Source organism: Cottoperca gobio, chromosome 19 (genome assembly GCF_900634415.1).
Source record: "Cottoperca gobio chromosome 19, fCotGob3.1, whole genome shotgun sequence".
Classification (NCBI taxonomy): domain Eukaryota; kingdom Metazoa; phylum Chordata; class Actinopteri; order Perciformes; family Bovichtidae; genus Cottoperca; species Cottoperca gobio.
In genome coordinates, this window is record NC_041373.1 from 14416234 (window position 1) to 14438816 (window position 22583).

The 22583-nt window shown below is 41.3% G+C and overlaps 2 protein-coding genes across 3 annotated transcripts; both read left to right on the plus strand.

The window, feature by feature from the left end:
* The first annotated feature begins 295 nt into the window (after positions 1–295).
* On the plus strand, positions 296–9456 carry LOC115024294 (transforming growth factor beta-1-induced transcript 1 protein-like). Of its 2 annotated transcripts, XM_029455754.1 has the most exons (12): positions 296–553; positions 3532–3582; positions 4304–4452; positions 4687–4742; positions 5221–5357; positions 5501–5576; positions 5918–6002; positions 6965–7147; positions 7254–7427; positions 7542–7623; positions 7999–8147; positions 8543–9456. In XM_029455754.1, exons 1-12 carry the CDS (start codon positions 541–543, stop codon positions 8807–8809), a joined length of 1422 nt encoding a protein of 473 aa, XP_029311614.1. In that variant the 5' UTR covers positions 296–540; the 3' UTR covers positions 8810–9456. The 2 variants fall into 2 exon arrangements, with proteins under 2 accessions (XP_029311614.1, XP_029311615.1); XM_029455755.1 differs by lacking the exon at positions 3532–3582 and having other exon boundaries at positions 301–553.
* An 848-nt stretch (positions 9457–10304) lies between these two features.
* Positions 10305–16783, plus strand: patl2 (PAT1 homolog 2). Its single transcript, XM_029455734.1, is given in 20 exon segments — positions 10305–10442; positions 10729–10882; positions 11438–11712; positions 11811–11873; positions 12076–12129; positions 12210–12307; positions 12309–12369; positions 12639–12713; positions 12959–13092; positions 13564–13638; positions 13727–13850; positions 13960–14077; positions 14325–14431; positions 14507–14560; positions 14635–14777; positions 14939–15095; positions 15201–15341; positions 15421–15518; positions 15770–15910; positions 16012–16783. Coding segments are annotated over 20 exon segments (2130 nt in total). The 5' UTR covers positions 10305–10418; the 3' UTR covers positions 16046–16783.
* The last annotated feature ends 5800 nt before the right edge of the window (positions 16784–22583 follow it).

The window sequence follows — 22583 nt, forward strand, 5'->3', positions numbered from 1 at the left end:
ATTTTTACAATCTCTTTTTGAAAAAGGGGGCGCCGCCCCTTCAGTGTTTATCGTTGGGTGGTATTTTCTGTGAAGGACTCGCCAGTAAATGCATTTTCCAATATATCCTGTCACCGGTTCACGTGCACATCGTCGCGGCAGCTCGCGGCGCCACTAAATCCTTAATTTTCTCTCCCAAATATGGACTAGGAATGTCCAGGATGACGTCGCGTGTCCGGGGAATGCGGGGTTTGTAACCACATTTATTTAACTACGCCTTCTTCCAGTCTGAGGTCCTGGTAGGCATTACACAGGAAGAGTGGTGTAGGAAAAAGAAACGGGACGCCCTCCTCCTCCTCCTCCTCTTCCTCCTCCTCCTCCTCTTCCTCTTCTCTTAGCGGATAACGGTGTCCAAGAAGTTATTCAGGACCGACGCAGACAATAGCGCCGAGACTATAGTCTATGTTGCGGGCTTTAATACGCGTCCATCACTACTTATTAATGCTGTCCGCGTCCGTATTGTGTCACACAAAGAGGAAAACACTCGGCTAAAATCATATCATGGACGACTTGGGTAAGTATTAGAGCTGTTCTTCTACATGTTGAGATATCTTGAGGGGATCTTTGGAAAGGGGTGGTGTGCCCAAACAGAGGAAATAAGGTCTCTGTTCATTCTGGTAACCACAGTGGAGGAGAATTTCCTTTTCGGTCCAGAGGGACATGTATGGGGCTGTAATGTAAACGGGGGTTTATTGGCTCCTATAACATTTTAAGGCAGATAAAAGCAGTGGTACATCCTGACATATAATATCTTACAACATCTATGTCAAAAACATTGTTTACCAGGGTTTTTCCTTATCTTATGATACCAATTATCCTGTTAGTAATTCTCTCTCCCATCCTCTGAGATTAAAAAAACATGTTGTTGTTTTTTGCATAACTATGGTTACCTTTACAAGCAAACAGGCCACACATGCACACATACTCACACAGGTACCGCAAGAACTGGTACTACATTACTCTGTGTTTGCCCGACCACCAGTGAGTGCTCTGTGCATGCCTTGCTAATTCAATATAGTCTTTGTAAATTAGATTAAAGGGGATCCACTGCAGGCTTTCCCATCCATTCATAGTATCAAGTCAGAGATGGAGAGAAGCCACATAATGCTCCACAGAGTGTATTTTCAAGACATCAAAGAGGGTTGTGTGACCAGCGTCCGGGAGCATGATCTGTCCTTTTCTATGGCTGAAGATTGTTGAAGGAAGATTTCTCCTCTTTTCTCAGAACAACATTATGAGAAGCTGACTGTGTGTGTGTGTGTGTGTGTGTGTGTCGGAAAGGCCCTGAAATAGCCCAGGGCCACGCTGCTATTTCAACAAAAAAAAAGAAAAAAAGCCACAGAGTTCAATGAAAATAGAAAAGCCTTTTGCCTCAGCTGCCCATTTGCTCTCACAGGAACTTTTCTTTCTTGAAGTCCACTTCAGAATTAGGGGATTTATGCTTTACAAGCAATACTGGAAGGAATGGCTAGATGCAGCCAAGCACATCTGGGCACATCTGGTTTGGATTGCACACGGAGGGGCCGAGTTAATGGGTGACTGGGTGAGCAGTAGTCAGGCGGTGGCCATGTTCGCGACTCTCAGTTTATGCTGTTGTCTAATAATGTTGTAAGTTTATGTATTGGATCTGGCGAGGCCTTTCGCTGAGATAGACCACTTGTTAGAGAGGCTTTTGGCCAAGACAAACAAGTCGACAGGCCGCTCTAAATATGGTCATAATTCCCATTGAGAGAAGTTCAGCTCCTTATATGAGCAGTTCAGTCTGTGAGAGTATGTGTGTGTGTGTGTGTGTGTGTGTGTGTGTGTGTGTGTGAGAGACAGAGGCACACAGCAGGAGGAGGAGGGCAAGTAGTATATGCACAAATTTCTCACCACATGGTCGTACCAGAAGTGTGAATCATCTGTGGTAGAAGTGGCCGCAGGGTTGAACTAATGCAGGGTAAACTGGTGATGTTCATCATGTCACACAATATCCATGACATCAGTCTACAAAGGCTACCAGAATCTGAGAATCATCATCCATTAATCTTAATCAGACTTCTACCACTCCAGCTGGTTGTAGTGTGCAAACTTGACCAAACCTACAGACAAAAAAAGAGAGAATCCCAAGATCTATGTCTCGTACGAAAAAACCCTCTAACAGAATCCCCTGTTATCTAATTAAAGGAGCTCTACTCCACCATAAAGGTCAGTATTAGTCCTGACAAGTACGATTCAGCCTATGAAAACAGTTCTGAGCTTTCTTGTGCCGCGTTCACATCATATTGGAGTTATTGTAATTTCCAGTTCCCGAATTGCAAATAGCATTTCCGTCTACTTCCAAGTCAACAACTGGGAAACTCAAATCTCTTGACGACAAGTCGTTGACACGGGAATCTTTGCCATCTCTCCCGTCACATGATGTAAAAGCTGCATTAAAGGTCCAGTGCGTTGGATTTACTGTCATCTAGCAGATTGCAACCTCCCTTTCCAAGCGTGTAGAGAACCTACAGTGGCCTTCAGGTAACATAAAACACGGAAGGCCCTCTCTAGAGCCAGAGTTTGGTTTGTCCATTCTGGGCTACTGTAGAAACATGGCGGTGCAACATAGAAGACGTAGATATGAAGGGCTCATTCGAAGCTCACAAAAACACGATGATTCTTAGTTTCTGGTGATTTTACACTAATGAAAACACAATAATTAATATTGTATTACATTTCTGCTGAACGATCAACACTCAACCTTTAAATCTGAAAAAAGAAACACGGATGCCGCACTTTAGGTTAGCCTAGCTCAGATTTAGTCTCTGACTTTGACTGTTCTGGTTTTTAATGTGTCTCTCGCAAGTCACGCAACTTTTAGAAAGTGCAAAACCGATTAAATAACATCCTGCTTAAAATCAAAATACACATGGATCATGAAGGGTGTTGATGAAGGGGTGCTCCTGCTCATCTGATTGAGCTGTGGGGGGCATCAGCCAATATCTTTTTTTATTGTAAAAAGTAAATGAATGTTTAGTTTGGTATCAGCAGTGTGAAAGGTTTACTCAGTGTTTATCTGGTAAAAACAGTAACATTTATCCCAAACAGCAGCTTCTCCTCTACAATTTTAGAGTTTGTAATTACTCATGTTCAGCGCGCTTTTTACAAACTCCAGCTTTGGCCTTTAGTTGCACGTACATGGACTTGTCAGCACTAAATGATGTCATGCAGCTAACCCTTGAGCGAGTTTAGTTTCTGGACAGCTTCCACTTGGAGTGAGTAAGTTGGGGGTGGAGTGGATTTTAGGTATCAGTTGCCAAACACTCTTCCTCCTCTGCTTCCTTTCCGTACTGGCATGTCTTGGATACGTTTCTGTGTTCTAATAACTTCCCTGTGTTGATGGATTATCTCTGCTATAGTCTGACTGTTCTGTCCTCTGACTGATTAGCGTGTGAGGACGCTCATCGTCCTCCATGCCGTGGTATGCTGCTGCTGTTTTATTGGTCACACAGGCTGTCTGTCTCTCCTTAGGAGTGCCTGAGCCACCTAACTACCCTCTCAGTCCTCGTATTGTTGTGTTTGGTACGTAACTGTCTGTGCATGTGTTTGCATGTGTTTGCATGCGTTTGTGATTGTGTCTGCCAGTACGTCATATACTGAACATCATGTTTCTGTCTATCATCCAGTGTGTGTTTGTCTCCATCTGCACTGCATGTTTTGTCCATTTCTTAACTCATATCTCTTTCTGTTTCCATAAACAAACTGATAAAACCATCGGGGTCATTCATACAGATTCATTATGGGGTAGTTAACTAAAGGCATAATGAGTAGGAAACAAAAAAAGTAAATAATCCATCATTTATGACCCACCAGAAGTGTGTCTGTCTCTGACCCTGCAGCTCTCTGCCTGTATTTTCTTATTTGGCTGTGTTCGGGATGTTTCTGGGCATCAAAAACATAGTGACCAGGTGCCAGATAGTAAGCACACATCCAAGAGGAAGTTACGAAAATGGCATAAAAACGGCAAAACTAGTCAAATAGAGAGATATAGAGAGCGAATCGCTAATAGACTAAACTTGTTCCAGAACGAGAGTGAATCTGGGGTTGGCTTTCACCTGCTGGCAGCTCAGTCACCCTCGTTGAGCCGGGGGGGAAACCGCAACTGACAACTCCTACTCATTGTGCCTTTAATTCTGATTAAACCAACCTGAAGCTAAATCAAATTGTACATATAACCAGACTCCCATCACATTCATGCTGTTATGTGTTATGTATCAGTTTCTTTTCCTTCCCTCCCCTCCAGATGCCCTCCTCGCTGATCTGGAGAACACCGGCTCTCCTCTAGCTCGCTGTCCTGTCCTGCTCACCTCTGACCCTCTGCAAATCGCTGACCCTGAGACCCCGGAGTCTGGACAAACCCGGCCGCCGCCCCCAGCATACACCCCACAGCAGGTAGACAGCTAGGGACGGATTCACAGCAATATTCTTACTGCAGACTTTTGCCAGACTGCTTTTACTATGTTTGAATAATGCTCTTTTACCACTGTACAGCACTTTGGCTATCTTTTGTTGTTTTAAAACATCATGCTCTGTAGATAAAGTAAACTGGAAACATAATCTTATCTAAACACTCTCTGTGAATTCATGCTGCTCGGTTTATTGTTCATCTGTTTATGTTTCTCTCAGACTGTTTCTGCTGCGATGAAATCTTCCCAAAACTCCAACCCAGACAAATTATACAGGTAACTCCCTCCTTGGGGATTTATTTTCTAACCTATTTCATGGTGTGGTCAAGTCAACTGTTCCTCTTTTAAATGAGTTATATAATATTTGTATTTCTTAACCTAGTTCGAAAGAATGAATGAAAATGAATAACTAGCAAAATGGCCATACAGTCTGATTATCACGCTTCACATTTCTGTGAATAGAAAGTGACTTACTCAAGTCTCTCATTGTGTTTGCGTGTCCAAAGCTCATTAAGAACCACATTCAAGAAGAAAATATAAATGACTTGTTTTTCTAAATATGTCATGTTGTCCATTTTTGTCAACGAGTGTGTTAAACCTCTGTTATGGACAGACGGGAGTCTTCTGCTGCTACATGAATCAAATCTGAGCCGACAAGAGTCCCTCATGAGTCATGACAAAGAGACCATGATGAAACTAACCACAGTGGTGACCGGATGTTTCATAATCTGTCTGTCTTCTGCCTGTTTCACAGCACAGTGTGTAAACCGCGCTCTCCACGCACGACAGATCCTCCGCCGGCCTTCTCCTCCTCCTCGCTGCTGGGAGGAGGTCTGAGTGAACTTGACCATCTGTTACAGGAGCTCAATGCCACCCAGTTCAACATCACAGGTTAGTGTGTGTGCGTGTGTGTGTGTGTGTGTGTGTGTGTGTGTGTGCGTGTGTGTGCGTGTGCGTGTGCGTGTGTTTTATATCCCTGTGTTTAACTCTGAGGCGAATCTTTTCAGTAAATATGACCTTGTTTTTGTCATCAGATGAGATCCTGGCCCAGTTCCCTTCTTCTAAGAAAGACGAGAGGGACAAGCTCAAGGACAAGGCCGCGACCTCCAGGTACCAATCAATTTACACAGATTTCTATTGAACGCAAACTACTTACTGTAGAGTTTCCACAAGCAGGGGGCTGCACAATTATCCATAAGACAAACAAGCTAATTAATTAGAAAGTTTGAATCAAAACTCAAGTGTGCAAATGCATCTGATTTGCAGGATATGAGCGAGGAAGCGTCTTAATTAGCTTTAAATGCGACTCTGTTTTATTAAATAGTCGCACACTAACAGCATCAACATGTATTTGATGAACTTAATGTTACCTAGGTCCCACTCTGTTTGATGTTGTGCAGTATTTTAAATAGAATCTGATGAACTAGTGTATTGTGTCTTTTTTATTCTAGCTCTGCGAAGCCTTCGGCAACATCAGCCACACTGGAGCTGGACAAACTGATGGCTTCTCTGTCCGACTTCAGAGTGCAGAGCACAGTAAGCGTTCACACAACACACTCACGCTGTTACCGTGCGGTTACAGCGCATGCCTCCTCCTGGTATAAATCAGTCACCGCAATGGAGCCCGAAGATTGAGATTAGTCTTGGTGGAGATATGTTCCAGCATCACAAAGCTTCAGATAGTTATAGATCTACATTTGATATGGTAGGCCAGCATAATCCAGCAATTCTCCTTTTCAGCGAGGTCAGTGTGCTGGCATGTGAGCAAAGGAAGTTCTGTCATTTCAGGTCCAGCTGTCGGTTATAAACAAGTGTGAGCATGAGGTTAAGGGAAGTTTTAAAAGGAACATTTCTCCATTGGGTAATCTTTACTGTCGTCACCAAAATGTTCCAAAATGTTGATTTTGGTTTAGCCGTGCTGGCGGTGTGGCTCGAGGCATGGCAAGTCACCACTTTGATCCAGACGGTAATATTTCAACAACTAAAAGATGGATTGTCGTGAGATTTTGTCAAAAATAAATAGTTAATGACCAAATACTAGCAAAACTAATGACATTTACCTCAGTTGCACTTTGTGTTTTGTCTCATCTAATGCAACCTGTGTTGTGGTTGTATTACACTCTCATACATGGATGTTTTAGTGGAGAAATTTATATTTTTTCACCTCTAAAATGGGTTTTTGTCCTTCAGATTGTTAAACAAAGAGTTGAAATGTTGCATTAGATTAAGCTGTTGCTGTTTTGATGGATTCACTGACATTTGACATTTCCTAAATTTGACAACTTATCCATAGTAATTTAGTCAAATACATAATAATGCAACAATAATTGTATTTCTTTACACAACATAGATTTTTCCTTTTCTTCATATGTGATCGCTGTGCCTCTGACAGTCACACACTTTTACAGCAATTCTTTTCAAACCAACTGTAGATTGGTGATAAATTCTAAAATCCCAAAGACAGATGTGCCATCCATCATTTTATTTTCTCCTCCCAGCCAGCTGCATCCGTCACTCCAGTGGTAACAGCACCGCAGCAGCCCACCGCCCCACCGCAGGCCTCATCCGGCGGCTCATTGGACAGCATGCTGGGGCTGCTGCAGTCAGACCTGAGCCGACAAGGAGTTCAAACATCCTCCAAAGGAAACTGTTCGGCTTGTCAGAAGCCAGTTGTAGGACAGGTGAGTTGTCAGAAGGAAGTTATATAGATATAAACACAAGTTTTATTCATATTTGAACATTAGAACCACATGCTACAAATAAACCTTTGTCTGTTTCCTCGTGCAGGTGGTCACGGCTTTAGGGAAGGTGTGGCACCCGGAGCACTTTGTGTGCACTGAGTGCGAGACAGAGTTAGGCAGTCGCAACTTCTTTGAGAAGGATGGACGGCCGTACTGCGAGTCGGACTACTTCACGCTCTTCTCCCCTCACTGTGCGCAGTGCAACAAGCCCATTCTAAATGTGAGGGACTTGGTTGTGCATGTGTTACGTTACTCTGAGCTTATTTTGACATGAACAGCTCAAATGAATACCTCAACCCGCCTGAAGTAACTTGTCATTCCTGTTGTCACTCAGAAAATGGTCACCGCTCTGGATAAGAACTGGCACCCAGAGTGTTTCTGCTGTGTTAAGTGCAGCCGGGCGTTTGGAGAGGAAGGTAATGGGCGGCACACACTGTATCCTGTCTGGGTTCAACCCACAACTGTAAACAGTGAACTTCAGCAGGATCACACTTACATACAACTATATAACCTTACTGTTCTTCATCATAAGGTTTTAATCTGTCCCAGAGACCCGTCAGGGCCCTGCTTTAAACAGCTGTTAACCCCTTTGAGACAATTAATACTGTCAGCCTTTAAAAACAATCAATAAAACCTTGAACCATTATACACAGATTAAAGTGTGATGCTCCACAGACCAGAGTCACTTGGAAGTGCTTCCGACAGTGTTTTTCCTCAGCATCATTCAGTTAATTTATCATTTATCTAAGAAACTCTTGAACTGTGTAAAACTACGACCGTATCTTCCGCAGGTTTCCATGACCGTGAGGGCCAGCAGTACTGCCAGCAGTGCTTCTTGACTCTGTTTGCGTCCCGCTGTCAAGGCTGCAGCCAGCCCATCCTGGAAAACTACATCTCAGCTCTCAACTCTCTCTGGCACCCTCAGTGCTTCGTATGTAGGGTGAGTGTTTCTCTGTGGGGTTAGAGCTTCGGGTCAATGATAATGTCTGTTGCATTTTGGAAAGAGATTCATCCCGAGTGTGCCATGGTTGCAGATCTTCTAGACTTATTCTGAAAAAGAGATCGCACCTGAAGGCACCCTGTGGGTTTTACATTCGGCCTGTATCCTTGAAGTCTTATTAACATGTTGAATGTATTTCCTTACTCGTACATTTGCAACTCATTTTTGATTTGTAACTGTGTGAGTAGGGCGTTCCTAAAACTAAAAAAACTAAATATAAGTATGAATTATGTCATGAGAAAGTTGTCAGTTCACATGCCAAATGTCTAATTACAGTTCCATGAGTCAGCGCTCTCTGCTGTAACTGAATCTCACTGCGTCGCTCTCTTCTTCAGGAGTGCTACTGCCCCTTCGTCAACGGCAGCTTCTTCGAACACGAGGGTCAGCCGCTGTGTGAGGCCCACTACCACCAGTCCCGCGGCAGCATGTGTCAGGCCTGCCAGCAGCCGATCCTGGGCCGCTGCGTCACCGCCATGGGGGCCAAATTCCACCCCCACCACCTCGTGTGTCACTTCTGCCTGAAGCCCCTGAGCAAAGGCTGCTTCAAGGAGCAGGAGAACAAGCCGTACTGCCACCCCTGCTTCATCAAACTCTTTGGTTGAGGACACAGCCGGACTTTGTCTCCCCCCTCCTCCTCTGGGTCACTGAGTGAAGAAGCTGTTTGACTCTGAGTTCTCAATTAGTTTGTTTTTTACTGCGGGAATGAGGGTGGAGCTGGTCTCTTTCTTAGTTTTTTTTTAGAAGATTAGAGTTGGTAGAGGAAGGGGAATAAAAAGAGAATCATCCAACCCAATTCATTTCTGTTTATTTCACAATTTAAAAAGGACTGCATTTTGACTGGCAGTGTGAAATATAACTACGAGCATTGGTTAGACAGATACGAAATGATTTTGTCATGTATATAAATCTTTTACATACTGTATTGATTCAAATTGAATTCTGAAAATTGAATTCTTTTGCCAAAGGTAGAAAAGAAACAGTATATTGAAAGCAAATGTATTGTTTCAGTGAAGGACTTGTACTGTGCGAAAAAGAATCCCCTTTAATATATTTGCTTTATATTGCAAAAGTATAAAGTGCCACTGCAATTGCATTTATATATTGTACGCTGACTGCTATATGCTGTATGTTTTGTGTAAGCTCTCATATGTTTAATGTCAGATATTTTGCATTATTCTTTCACTATTGCTCTATGCAATTTGCCAAAAACAATTCCAAAGAATAAAATAAAGGAAAACACACCTTGTTACATGTTGTTTCATGAGTGAATCAAAGAATCAACTGTGAAATGTGAGAAAAGAGAAGAAGATGCTTGTTTTTGTTCATAATTAAAACAAGCTACTTCCAAGTCTACACATCTCTAGAAAGTCAAAGAACGATGCCGTATGTAAGTAAATAACACACTATTCCTTTATATATATTATACAAACAAGAGTCAGCAGATGTACAATACGTGAAAAAAGAAAATGATATGTATGTACATACACCATTTCAGTTAATTGAAACTGGGTACATCATATTAGTGTCCATCCATCGAACTCAACAGAAACCCTTCTTCAAACACAAGCATATACAAGAACATATCTATAAGACAGTATTTTATATGTGTCGTGTAGAGTTGTGAATGTAAATAATCCTTTACTAAGGTGCAGCTTAAATAATGGTTGATACATTCCTATGTAAATTGTACATTTCTATCAATTGTGTATTCCTGCTTAGTCCTAAAAAAATGTTCTTTTTCTTTTTAAGTATGACTATTTATATTTAATTTAGCCATTCTGTACGTCTAACCTCTCTTGCACAAGATTTTTTTTTAAATTATACTGTCTTTATAAAAAATATTGAACTAAATTGAAAATGTTGACCACTAGATGTCACTGCTCGCTCACCGCTTTGAGCTCGAGCATAACTATTTTAAAATCAATGGCTGCGTCCTGAATGTGCCCAGCTTTTTTTTTTTTAAATAGGGAAAGTATTTTAAACTCTTTAAAAAATTCACATTGAGTATTTATAAACTGTAAGTATTAGAGTCGCGCTAACAGCTACGTGAAGCGTGTTGACGTGCGCGCGCCTCTGCAGCTCACAGGTGAGTTCATTTAAAAGTTAATGAGCCTCCCTCGCTGTCTGACAAGAGGAAGCAGGTAACCTTGTAGGAGACAGAAAATCCCCGTGCCAACTTAGGCGTAAAAAAAATTAAAAATAAAATACACAATGAGTGATTCAGAACAGCAACAAGTAAGTCACTGTCATTTGGCTGCTTTTTAATGTGTTAATGTTTGTATTGAACGAGCTGCTGTCTCAATTTGGGGTTTACACAGCGTGCTAACAAGCTAATCAAGTATTCAGCAGGCTAATTAGCATACGGGTCTGATACCATATATTGATATTACAACATGGCTGTGAAAACCTTATACTTTAATAATAAATAAGGGCTTATTCTAGACAGAAGTTACATTTCCTGGCTTGTTTTTTGAAGCTTTCTGTCTCTTGGCTTCTTTGTTGTCATGTTTTGACCCCACAGGAGGATGAAAAGTTGTCCCAGCTTCAGTGGCCTGAGAATGGAGAAGAGTGGAGTGATGGAGAGGATGGGACCAATATGGACTGTGGGCTTCTGCAGGCCATGGCTGAGGAAGATGAGGAGATAAACGTCCACAATGACGAGACGTTTGGACTGGGTGTGTAGATGTGTTACTCCTGGTCCATCGTTGCCCAGCGGGGTATCTAAAAGTAATCCTTTTTGTCGTCAGATGGGGCAACAATCCTGTCTGCTCACACATTTCCAGTCTTTAAGCTAAATTAAACTAACAGGCTGCTGGCTCTAGTTTCATTCATTATAGGTGGTTTCACTTCCTAAGCTTTGAGTTTGTTCAACTCTTTATTTTACTTAATTTTTTTCTCAGATGCATCACATTAAACAGCATTTATACCGACCTGCAAATGTCAGTTGGGTCCGGTTAGATGAGCCAGCTGAGAAGAAAAGGAGCATTTCTGATGATTCCCGAAATACTTTTTATCACTTTTTATTTACTTTTATTATTACAGCTAAAAACACGTTGACATTGACTATAAGGGATGACTAAATGTGACTTCAGTTGGACTTTAAATGCTGATAATTTATATTTCTGAGGCTTCACAACCTGATATCTGTAAAAGAATAATAGTTGGTGTTTTTAGCGTGAAAGGATGGAAGCTTCCCTCAGACTGTACTTCTACATGTGCCTGTATCGTAGATCTAGATGCTCACAGGACCCCAGAGGACCCCAGCAGCAATGTGCTTCAGTTTGAAGAGCCGCCGCCGCCGCCGCCGCCGCCGCCTCCACCAGTACCCAAACCCTCATCCTGCCACAGCTCCCCCTCCCCTCCGAGACAGAGGCCGCAGTATGTGCCCTGGGCTCCCCCAGGGCTGCGTAGCAGAGGGAGTGGACAGAGAGGCGGGCTGGGTAGGGGCCAGATGTTTGAAGACCCAGCTGTGATGAGTTTAGTGGAGGGGCGACTAAGCATCAAGGTGATGCAGATCAAATTATTTATTGTCTGAAATGTGTGATTTGACGGCTCGTCTCCACAGCAGCTCGTCTTCAACTTGATCCGTTTGTGCTTGTTAAGACTCTGGACAGTGCCATAGTGGACCTTGGGAATACGCTGTACCAGAAGACCTTTGAGGATGATGTATGTCTCACTTTGGACAGACGTACTGTGTTGTGTTTTTTATAAAAACGTTTTATAAAAATAAACATTTAAATCAAATGTAGATGCAAGATGAGCGGGTAAACAACACTCTTACAAACACAACAACAAAAGGGTAAAATGTTTAGCTTAGACTTTCTTTTAATGTTTCGTTGCTTGATGATTTTTTGTTTTTGTTTTTTAGTATACGTCACCCTCTTCCAGAAAGACTAGAAGAATCTCAGAATCAATACTTCAGGTTAGAATCACTAAAGAACACATAATCTGTAAAACCGTGGTTTACTTAAACAAGCTGTCGTGTTTTATTCTGTTTCTTAGGATACTGCTATAGTGTGTGTGATTGATGGTCACAGAGGCAGAGGTCAGCACCTGACCTCCAACTTCATGGATGTGCCATATCCTGGCTCTCCCTTCAGGAAGAGGGGATCCCAGAGGATCATATTGCAGTAGACAGTTTGACCAAGGAAGCCCCAACCAGGTGAAGGATTCATTCAACTAGATTAACTTCAAACTATTCCATTGAAAGAAATGATAGTGTTGAGATCAGAACCACTCATGTCTGTATGATTTATTATGAAACTGTAAAGCTCACTAATTAACATGTATCATCTTTGTTAAATTCATTCATGTTTCCATTGTTGATGCTAAGCTAACCAGGTGCTAGCTGTAGCTTCATAGTTCCTAAAATGTTAAACGAGCATTAGTTGGGTGTTCTCCTCGCTGATTCTTAGTTTATATTTCTTGCAGATGCATGCATCCATGGTACAAGGATCACCCATCTTCTCACGTCAGCCATTAACCCCACGGCAACATTACAATCAGGTTTGTGGAATAATAAATTGGACCTATACTGATGTGTTAAGGGGGCCAGTGTGTTGTATTTATGGCAAAAATGGATTTTCTTAGAATGAGTCTTTCCCAGAGGCCGCCATGTTTTCACAGTAGCCCAGAACAGACAAACTAAACATTTTTACCTAAACTGAGATACCACGCAGCGTTACTGTGGCTTGTTACCGAAGTCTACTTGTGTCTGTCTTGACTCATCATGCTATTTTGTGCCGACTCAGATAGGGGGCTTCATGCCTTGCCCCTCCACTCCTCAGTCTCTGCCTCCAAAGATGATGCAACTTCGCTTTGGTGCCAACTCGCCAAGGCCGTCCACCTTTTACAGCCCCTTGTCTAATCCAGTGCAGCAGTTCAGGTGTGTCATTATCTCGTAGAAAGGTTTGCTTTGTGGTCTGAAATATTATCAGTAAGTATATTTATGACTTGGCAGTCTTGTTCATCCCTCCATAAGTATATAAAACTTTTCATTGACCTGACATTCATGAATTGTATACAATCCCTGGCATTAATGTTTATTGACACGATAAAGTTGGAAGAATTCATATAAAGGATGCAGCTGTACATCCAAAAAGCAGGTCCTTCATGTAAACGCTAACAAAGCCTACTTTAGCATGAAAGGACATGACTGCAGATTGATGTAGGCTGTACACTCGGCTTCTAAAAGTGCAATATAACAAACAAGATGCATTGAGGTTAATAAACTGTTAATTTGGCATCAAGAAAAAAAGGCTTCTTTACTCTATGTACATGTAACGGATTAACTTTGGCTCTCTCGAGTGTTGAATGCATTATGTTGCTTTTGAATGTGACATTGTCTGACCCACAGGCACCCCGGTCCCGTCACCCAGCTCCACCCCCAACATAAACGACTTCTTAGTCAAAAACAACATATATTCCAAAGGTTGGTGCTAAATCTCTTAAAGACTCTGAACTTATTGTTATGAGAAAAGGAAAAGGCTTATTTATGGAACAATATGACCTGTTTGTAGAAAAACAGAGGACTGGGATCCTTACTGTAATCTCATGACGGCCAAAGAGAAGGAGTGGATCACCAGGCTGCAGATGATTCAGCTGCAAAGCGAGAATCCATACCACGAGGACTACTATTACCAGGTAAGAAATATCTGCTCTACCGTCTTCATAAGTCATCGTAGCTTTTAAACCAAATACTCAACTCTAGAGTACGTGAAGCATTTAATGGCATATTTAAACTCTGTCATAGGAATACTATCGGCGAATAGAAGCTAAGCTGGCAGAGGAAGAGCTGGGCATCAGGAGCAAGAGGGAGCCACCCAAGCTCACCACACCTTACATCACGAAAACCGACACTTACGCACCAGGTTTTTCTCTAGTCACCTTTCTGTCAGCTTAATGAGCAAGTGCAGCTCAGCTTCACCTCATGCTACATGCAGCCTCTGTGGTGAAGGTTTGTTGCAGCTCTACCAGCAGTATTAACTTTGTGTAGCACCTTTCATACAAAAAGTGCAGCAACAAGTGTCATTTTGTCCCCTACTTCTACACATTTGTGTGAAAGGGTAATACATCTGTATAAGCTTTTTCTCCACCTGTAGTATTTTGCTCTTCCAGTGGTGCACATTGAAGGCTCTTTGGGTCAAGTTGCTGTGTCCACATGTTACTCTCCTCGCCGTGCCATCAGCGCAGTCAATGCTGTCCAAGCTCAGGGGCCACTCGAGGTGAGACGACTTCTGACATCTTAGAAATGTATTGATCTGCCTTCCCTGATGCTGAGATGTGTTTTCACATGACAGGAACAAAAAGACATCAGACAACAGCGATTAGAGGTCCTCGGCAAAATAGAAAAGGTACCTGCTGATTACTACTTTTGATTCCACGAGATGCATTTTATTTATCTTTTCCAACCTGCTCTGTCCCGCAGCTGTTCATGGTTCTGTTAGAGGTCGAGGAGGCGGAGAGGATGAAAACCACAGTCTTGTCTGAAGCAGAAGAAAGAAGGATAATAGAGAAGTCGCAGGCAAAAGTGGAGCACATCTACTCCCAGCTGCAACATCACAATCCCCTGTGAGTCATACACACGCCTTCACTCGCAAGAAGCATAGTGTGTAAATGTTGCTTGTTGAAAAGTGAAATTAATTTGCATTTGTGTCTAGCCTTCTTAATGAAGCTATAACTTTGTAGTTTTGATGGTTTGGTGAGCAATGAATGTTTTAAAATGTTTGTAGAGATACAGGAGTGGAGTTTCTTCCTTTCCTGCTGGTCTCAAAAGGCAAAAGGCTTCTCGCCCGCTTGCTCCCGTTCCTGAAAAGCGATACTGCACTGAAAATCTTGAGCATTGTGACATGTAACCTACCTGCGCTGATGAGCAGAGATCCAGAAGAGGTAGGGGAGTATGTCGTCTAACGAGTTGTGGTTGAAAGTACGAAGACTTGTGGTGATTTTGCTGCACAGGATGAATTTTATCATCCTCATATCCCCTTTTTGTAGGCCCTTCCAGTGCTTTACCCGCCTCTTCGAAACGTGATTGGAGGCCTGACGTTCAGTCAGCTGATTGGCGTTCTCAAAGATCTGACATCATCTGAGTCTCTGACGACATACGAGTCTCTCACGCTGGCATGTCAGAACAAGGTCTGCTTTCTGTTGCTCTTTGGCTTTTATCTCTGTCAAGGAACCTTTGTTACATTTTCTCAATTTCTCTTCCTTTCAGTTTGGACTGTCCTTGCTCTATGCTCTCCTGTCCCAAGGAGAGAAGCTGCTGTCCTCAGGTGTTCCTCTAGAGCCCATCATCGGCGACTTCGAGACCTGGTAAGGATTTTAATGCTAATATTCCATGATGGGAATGAGCTGATTGGTCGACTAATTGGTTGCTGTTGGTCTTATTAGCTTGTAATGACGTCTCTGGAAAATGCACTTGAAATTGGTGCTTTTGTGTGATTCTTATTGGAGAAACTCAGTTTTACAAATCCGTCTATTAAATCAACCAATCAGTCGACAAAATCATATTTTCTTTAGTCGACGACGGCTCTATTGACATTAGTGTTCCTGTTGTCTTCTAGGACAGACACAATATTCCAGGTGGCGGGACAGCTGTCCCAGTGTTCACTGGTGGAGCCGCTGCTCCTGCCCTCAAACCTGCTTACTCTCTTCTGCCGTTACCTGGACAAGCGCACTGTGCATCAACTGAAAAGCAACATGGAGTATTTTATTTTATTTTTTTACACATAGGAAGATGTTTTGTATACAATATTTATTTGGTGGCTGTAGACTCAAATATAATTACCAAATCTCTTTTCTTTAGGTCTACTACTGGATTCCTGGCTCTTGCATCTTAAGGTGGACGTAAACTAATGAGACATTCAGCTCATGACCAGGTCGTGATGAGCACTAGAGTTAAAGGAGCAGAAGCACAGCGCTGACAGACTCTTCAGTGTTCATTAACAACGGAAGAATGAATGTACAAAAAGCTTTGATTATTTTTTCCCCTCATCCCTTCACATTTTTGCACACTCAAACTGTTTCCCTTTTTTTATTTCCTTTTTTATCTAATCTTTTTACTTTCCTCCCTTTGGCCTCTAGTAGGTTTCTTCAGTGCAAGTTATTCTGAAATCACAAACCTGTTTTGTTTTAACCTTCCCAAGGTGTTGCCATCTTTTCATGAGACACCATAATATACTGAGTTGGTAACGTTACATTAACTAGTAGACGGAGCTGATTTACTTATCTTTTGCATTCAGGACCAGAAACTTGAGAGATCACTTACGGCGATGAAGGTGGTGACCAGGTTGAGGATTGTATAGTATTTAAGATTGTACAGCTGGAACTATATGTTCATTATTATAATAATAATAACTAGAAGGAAGTTGTCATGGCATGGTCCATCAATAAAAACAATGCAATTTATTTTTCTTTTGTAAAAAAGGCATGCATTGTGTCAACATGTGTAGCAAGACTTAATATGATGTATTTGATGTCATTTTTATTTATTATATTAATTTGGAAACAGTCATTTATATTGCACCCTTGTAGAGCACTTGCAACACAAATAAAATAAAAAAATCTTTAAAAATGTGTAACAGTTTGTGTATCAGTATCATTTTCTTATCAACTTTAATATTTTATGACATTTCCTATATTTAAGAGAATTTCATACAAACACGTTTTTTAATTGATTTAGGAGCCCACTACAGAAAATTGCTCCTGGTTACTACTTTAGTACTTAATTATGTTTTAATAGTCAGGAAAAAAAAAAAAGGAAATTATATATTTTAGAGGACAAAAATGCAATGTTTATCTGAGAGCCTAAACGTTTAAGAAATAAAGCATGGGGATAAATACAGATTAACATAGGCAGCATCCATTCAGGTCATTGCCGAGTCATTATCCTGTGAATTGCACACATTACAAATAAATCAGAGTAAAAAAAATCAGTTTCTTTGCTGACGGGAGTTGAGTTTGAACTAAACCAATAAGCCTAAATTCTGATGCTGAAACGCCAGTGTGTGACATTCCTAAAGGGAGACAGTGGCAGCAGGACATGATGTGACTCTAGAACCGTGAAGAAAAGTCTATTACAGGCTTTTCTATACGGAGCAGGACAGAAAAATAAGTCACTGAGAAGAGATTCACAACATACACAAGGACAGTTTTGCCAATGATAAAGTAAATAACTACAGGAGGGGGCTGTGGTGAAGAGGGAAATATAACATCTTTTTGCTGCCATTAACAATTTTATATATGTAGGTTTCTGAGTGATCAATATAGAGATCGAATGTACAGTAGAGAAACCCTAAACTAAAATGTGTTTGTATTTATTGCTTAGCACAACAGCAGTGCGGTAAACTGGGGCAATATTGTTATAAAGATTTATTAAAAAGAGCTTTTAATGTTTTTCACAAGGCTGAAGTCCTTTTTATTAAACCATAATGTATTCTGCCAATGAAATCTAACAGCTGCACACATCTGGGCAGGAACACAGATTGACGACATGGTTGTGTGGAATCGGAGAATCCTTCTCGAACAGTGGTTGCACTGTGGACTTGAGCCCATGTTTTTTTTTTTTCCGGTACACTGAGCGACACACTAACATCCTGACCCCCACCTTAAACCAAACCCCTACCGTAGGAGCACATGGGAGCCAACTTCACTTATAACATTACCTGTTGCAATCTGGCATTGTGTCAGTTCATGTCATCTGTGTGTTTTTAAAATAGTTTGTTTTGGTGGATACTGAGGTACGAAAATGGATTATTTGACCTTCTGAAGAGCATCCAGACGATGTTTGTGTGTCACTGTGTGGGAGGTCTGCATAGGATATCGATGTGATTGTGTATTCTGTAAAGATTTGTAGGTAAATGTATAAATTGCCCGTGGCTTTTAAGATTAATGACCCCTCCACCCCTCAACAGTTCAATACAAACATGCATGCTTCCACTCTGCAACAGCTGTCCCGCACAGGAACTACATACCTTTTAAAGCTGTTCCCATCAGGGCATCTTTCAACAGTCTACAGCGATGTTAACGGCTCTGTGAGGCTTTACTTAGGCACAATAGTGCTTTGAGCTAAATGCTAACATCATCATGCTAACTTGCGCACAATGACAATGCTAAAATGCTGATGTTAAAGGGACAGTGCACCCCGAAATCAAATCTATTCCCTTTAACCTGTAGTGCTATTTATTAATCTAGATTGTTTTGGAGTGAGATATAGATCTTGGAACTAGATGTCACTTGATTTGCTGATGAGTTTTTTTCAATTTCATTTTGGCACCACAATTTTTCTTTCCAGAAATCATGACCTGGTGACTCAACATAATCCCCAGACCATGTAGTGAGCAGTTTCATGAAGGAACTATTTTCTTTCTACCAAAATACACCAGCCAACCGTATCACCACGCAGAAGGAAGTGTGCCTCTACTCATCTAATGTTACAGCATAGTCGAGGAGGATGCCATTAATGTTTACATTTCGATCTGTCACGAGCATGAGCCTCTCGTCCACGAGTAGATGCACGCTAACTTCTGCGCTGTGATACGGTTAAAGGAAAATAGTTCCTACATGAAACTGCTGATGTGCTAAATAAAAACTGAAGGGATCAAGAAATCTCAATTCATTCAGTCAGGAGATCTCTAAAGTCATCGGGATTCATCCAGGATTAAAACCACGGCAACTTAAATATTTCCAAAATTGATGAGGAATATGAGGATCAGAGATCGAAAGACACATTTGTTACCAGGTGGGGAAAAGTTAGACAGATGGTTCGTCAGCGGAGATGGTGAGTGACTTTGTTGAGAAGCCAAGTATGTGAGAGGTCTGGGTGGGCTGCGAGGTGAGACGTTAACCTCTCCTTGACCCCATAAGAAGAGGATTTGGACTTTAAGTGAGGAATCTATGTGAAAGGTGAGATATCTGTCTCTTTTTACTCTCTTTTCTTTCTTTAAATATACAAGGGGCCGCTCTCCCTGTCTGTGTGTGTGTGTTGGCTGCGACCATGGAGACATTATGGACTGAAAGAGGTGTGTGTGTGTGTGTGTGTGTGTGTGTGTGTGTGTGTGTGAGAGTGTGTGTGTGTGTGAGTGTGTGTGTGTGTGTGTGTGTGTGTGTGTGTGTGTGTGTGTGTGTGTGTGTGTAGGATGAGCTTACTCACATTTTCCATCATCCCTCTTTTAACTGGCTTCGCTGCTTGAGGTGATGTCATTTCTGTCATAAGTCCATTCACAAATAAAACTGGAGACAGGTTGCATGTTGAGCTTTCTGTACAAAATGCTTTTTTTTGTATTTGTTTTATGTCCACAATAACATTTGAACAAAATGTGTAATTGCAAAAACATATGTTAAATCCAAATATTGGACTATTTAGATGATTGCGTGTACAAGTTTCACTTTGAGTCATGTCAGAGTACAGACATTGTGTTTAGCTCATGTCTGCAGTAGGTTTGTTCCTGTTCAGTTGTATTTATGACTATTTATTTTATTATATGGTGTTTGCTGTTCTTTTAAATGCTATATTTATATGGACTACAGTTCATTTAAATATTTAAAAGCTCACTCTGTCTCTCAGGGAACACACTGTATATATGCTTTGCAGTATTGCGTGACATCATTAGGAAGTGTTGGCCTTTGCTGTGAGGATATATACAGTTGAAACCATGACAAAGTATTTTTATAGTCTGCATAAACAACTAAAACTATGACAGTCTTGCTTTAATCCATCGTCCAGAGTTCATCAGTCAATGTCCAATCTGGTGAACTCCCTCTCTTTGCTTCTCTATGTCTCCCTTAAGTGTTAATGTACTTTAAGAGCCCAATTATTTAGTTTGTGTGTGTGTTCTCCTCAAGTGTCTCTCCCAACAAGTGGGGGAGGATCAGGAGGACAGGAGCATCTATAAGCAAAAAGGAGGGGCGCCTCCGACCAGAGTGTATATCAGGCCCTCCCCATCGCGGCACGTTGCCCACTCCAGATCATCTGCTTTACTCTCCTCATCCTCCTGCTGGGTCTAAAACAGGTCCACTATGCTGGGACGACTACTTCTTCAGAGCGCCGCGATCCTTTGGCTGGTGCAGACGACACACACACGGGGTGAGTGAAGTGCAGAGGGGAAGGCCTCTCCTGGGAGTCGAATCTAAAATAACGTGATCACCAATATCTCATGTTGATGTTTAACATTCGTTTGTATTTGTATGTATTTTGGAAATGAACTAAATATATGAACGGTCTTTATGACTGACACCATGAATCAATATGATCAACTTAAAATAAAGGTAACTGACTTGTGTGAAAGGTTTGCTTTGTTAGTATTGTATTACAGGTGGATCTGGTTCTATATTACATTTACAAAATACACAAAATACAAAATAGGAGGAAAGAAAATCGTAATGCACGAGAAAAGAATGGGCAATGCACTCATGGAAACAAGCAAGCAGCTATACATACAAAGGGGCCAAGACATTTAAGCATTTAAACCTTCCAGTCAGCGTTATTGGAATACCTCCAAAGGAAATACAGCTGTAGTTTGACCTATATCTTCTGTAGAGCCTCTGTAGTCAGTTATGTGTCTGTCACAGAGAGAACGTGAAACATTTGTCTTGTGAGTTATGAGCTGGCGTTTGGCGAAGGATGATGATGTCTGTTAGGTGGCAGTGAAGAACTTCTCTCTGCCTCTGTACATCTGCCATACTTTACATTACCTGTGTGTTTCATATATTCTTTATTTTTCTTTATTAAATATTTCTAAAAAGAAATAAAATAAAACTTATTTATAAGAATATTTATTTATTTAGAGCAGGGGTGTCAAACTCATTTTAGTTCAGGGGCCACATGCAGCACAATGTGATCTCAAGTGGGCCGGACCAGTAACATCACAGCATAATAACATATAAATAACCCCAACTCCAAATGTTCCCCTTCGTTTTAGTGCAAAAAAGTACATTCTGAAAATGTTCAAACCTGAAATTTCTTAAGAAGAAAAGGTGCAATTTCAACAATAGTATTAGTTTATCATACACACATGTGTGTTACAACTTACAGATCACAGTGTATCTACAAAGCTTTTACTTTATGATCAAAACATCACATTTTTACACTTTGAACCCTCTGGCGGGCCGGTTTTTTTCCCCGCGGGCCGCATGTTTGACGCCTCTGATTTAGAAGCTGTGGCTCAGCAGGTAGAGCGGATCATCCACTACACTGAGGATTGGCGATTCGGACCCCGGCTCCTCTAGTCTGCATGTAAAAGAGTCCCTGGGCCAGATCCTGAATAGTTTACTTCTATCTTTTTTTTGCAGACTCCCAAACTTAAAATGTTAAAGAGTTCAACTACTGGAACATTGCATGCTCCAGCAGTAAAACAGTTTAACCTGCTGAGTCCTGAAGAGATGAAAAGACCAGATGAGACAAATGTCTTTCAGGCGCTCGGGTTTGCCTGTCACATTTCAAACGATCGTGTTAAACTGAAATCTTAGCAACGCTCGCTGTATAGCTCTTACGTGCTCTTGGCGAAGCAACTATATATTCTTTTCTCTTCACCAGATGTCTCCAGTTTGTGAAATCAAAGGCAGCGTGGCTTCGTTGGCAGCAGCAGTCTAAATTTAACATCCCTCTGTGAGAGGGGAAAGAATGGTTTTACTGCTTGTACACAGTCGCTCTATTGACTGTGGAGCCGAGGCTAACCCTAACCCACAAATGTCCATCAGACCACTGACTCAACCGGAGACCCGATTTATTTATTACAAACTGAATGAGTAATTCTAATTTAGGGGCTGTGTTATGAATTGCCAAATCTTTGACACTCTAACAGTTTTTGAATATTACTGCCAATCGATGAATAAGGAGCTTCTAAATAAAGTTATTAATGTCACTAAACCAATGAAACGTGCACATGCAGGTCGCAGCTCTGTGGCTGTACCTTAATATCTTTGCCCACACTATAAAATAATATAAAATATAAATCTGGGATGGGAAGAACCATTTCAGAAATTATTAATATATCCTTTTTGGTGACAACTTTACATTTTGCTCAGTTTTTTTGTATAAATAAGCTGTTTCTCATCTCATCCCTGCCCTGTGGAGATAAACCCAGTGGATACGTTACAAAGCTAAATGTTTTGGGGGATTTCATGTTATTTAGTAACAAGACAGAAGTTTAAAATGAAATGTATTGTGTTTAAGGTTATGGTGCTTCATCTGGAGTATACAATGGACAAGGGCCACAAGCTAATGGTAAATCCATCACACTGTACACTTTGTCTTTATGAAACCTTTATAAATTATTGCATTTTCTTTGGAATTTCCACCCGAGTTGAAGCATTTGTTCACACGTCATGTCATCACTTTTCTAGGAAATAAACCTCATTATGGTGAAGGTGTAGGTCGAA

Coding starts and splice junctions, on each gene's coding strand:
- LOC115024294 (XM_029455754.1), top strand. Junction 3,583..4,303: donor TCCTCGTATTGTTGTGTTTG/GTACGTAACTGT, acceptor CCTCCCCTCCAG/ATGCCCTCCTCGCTGATCTG. Junction 4,453..4,686: donor CAGCATACACCCCACAGCAG/GTAGACAGCTAG, acceptor TGTTTCTCTCAG/ACTGTTTCTGCTGCGATGAA.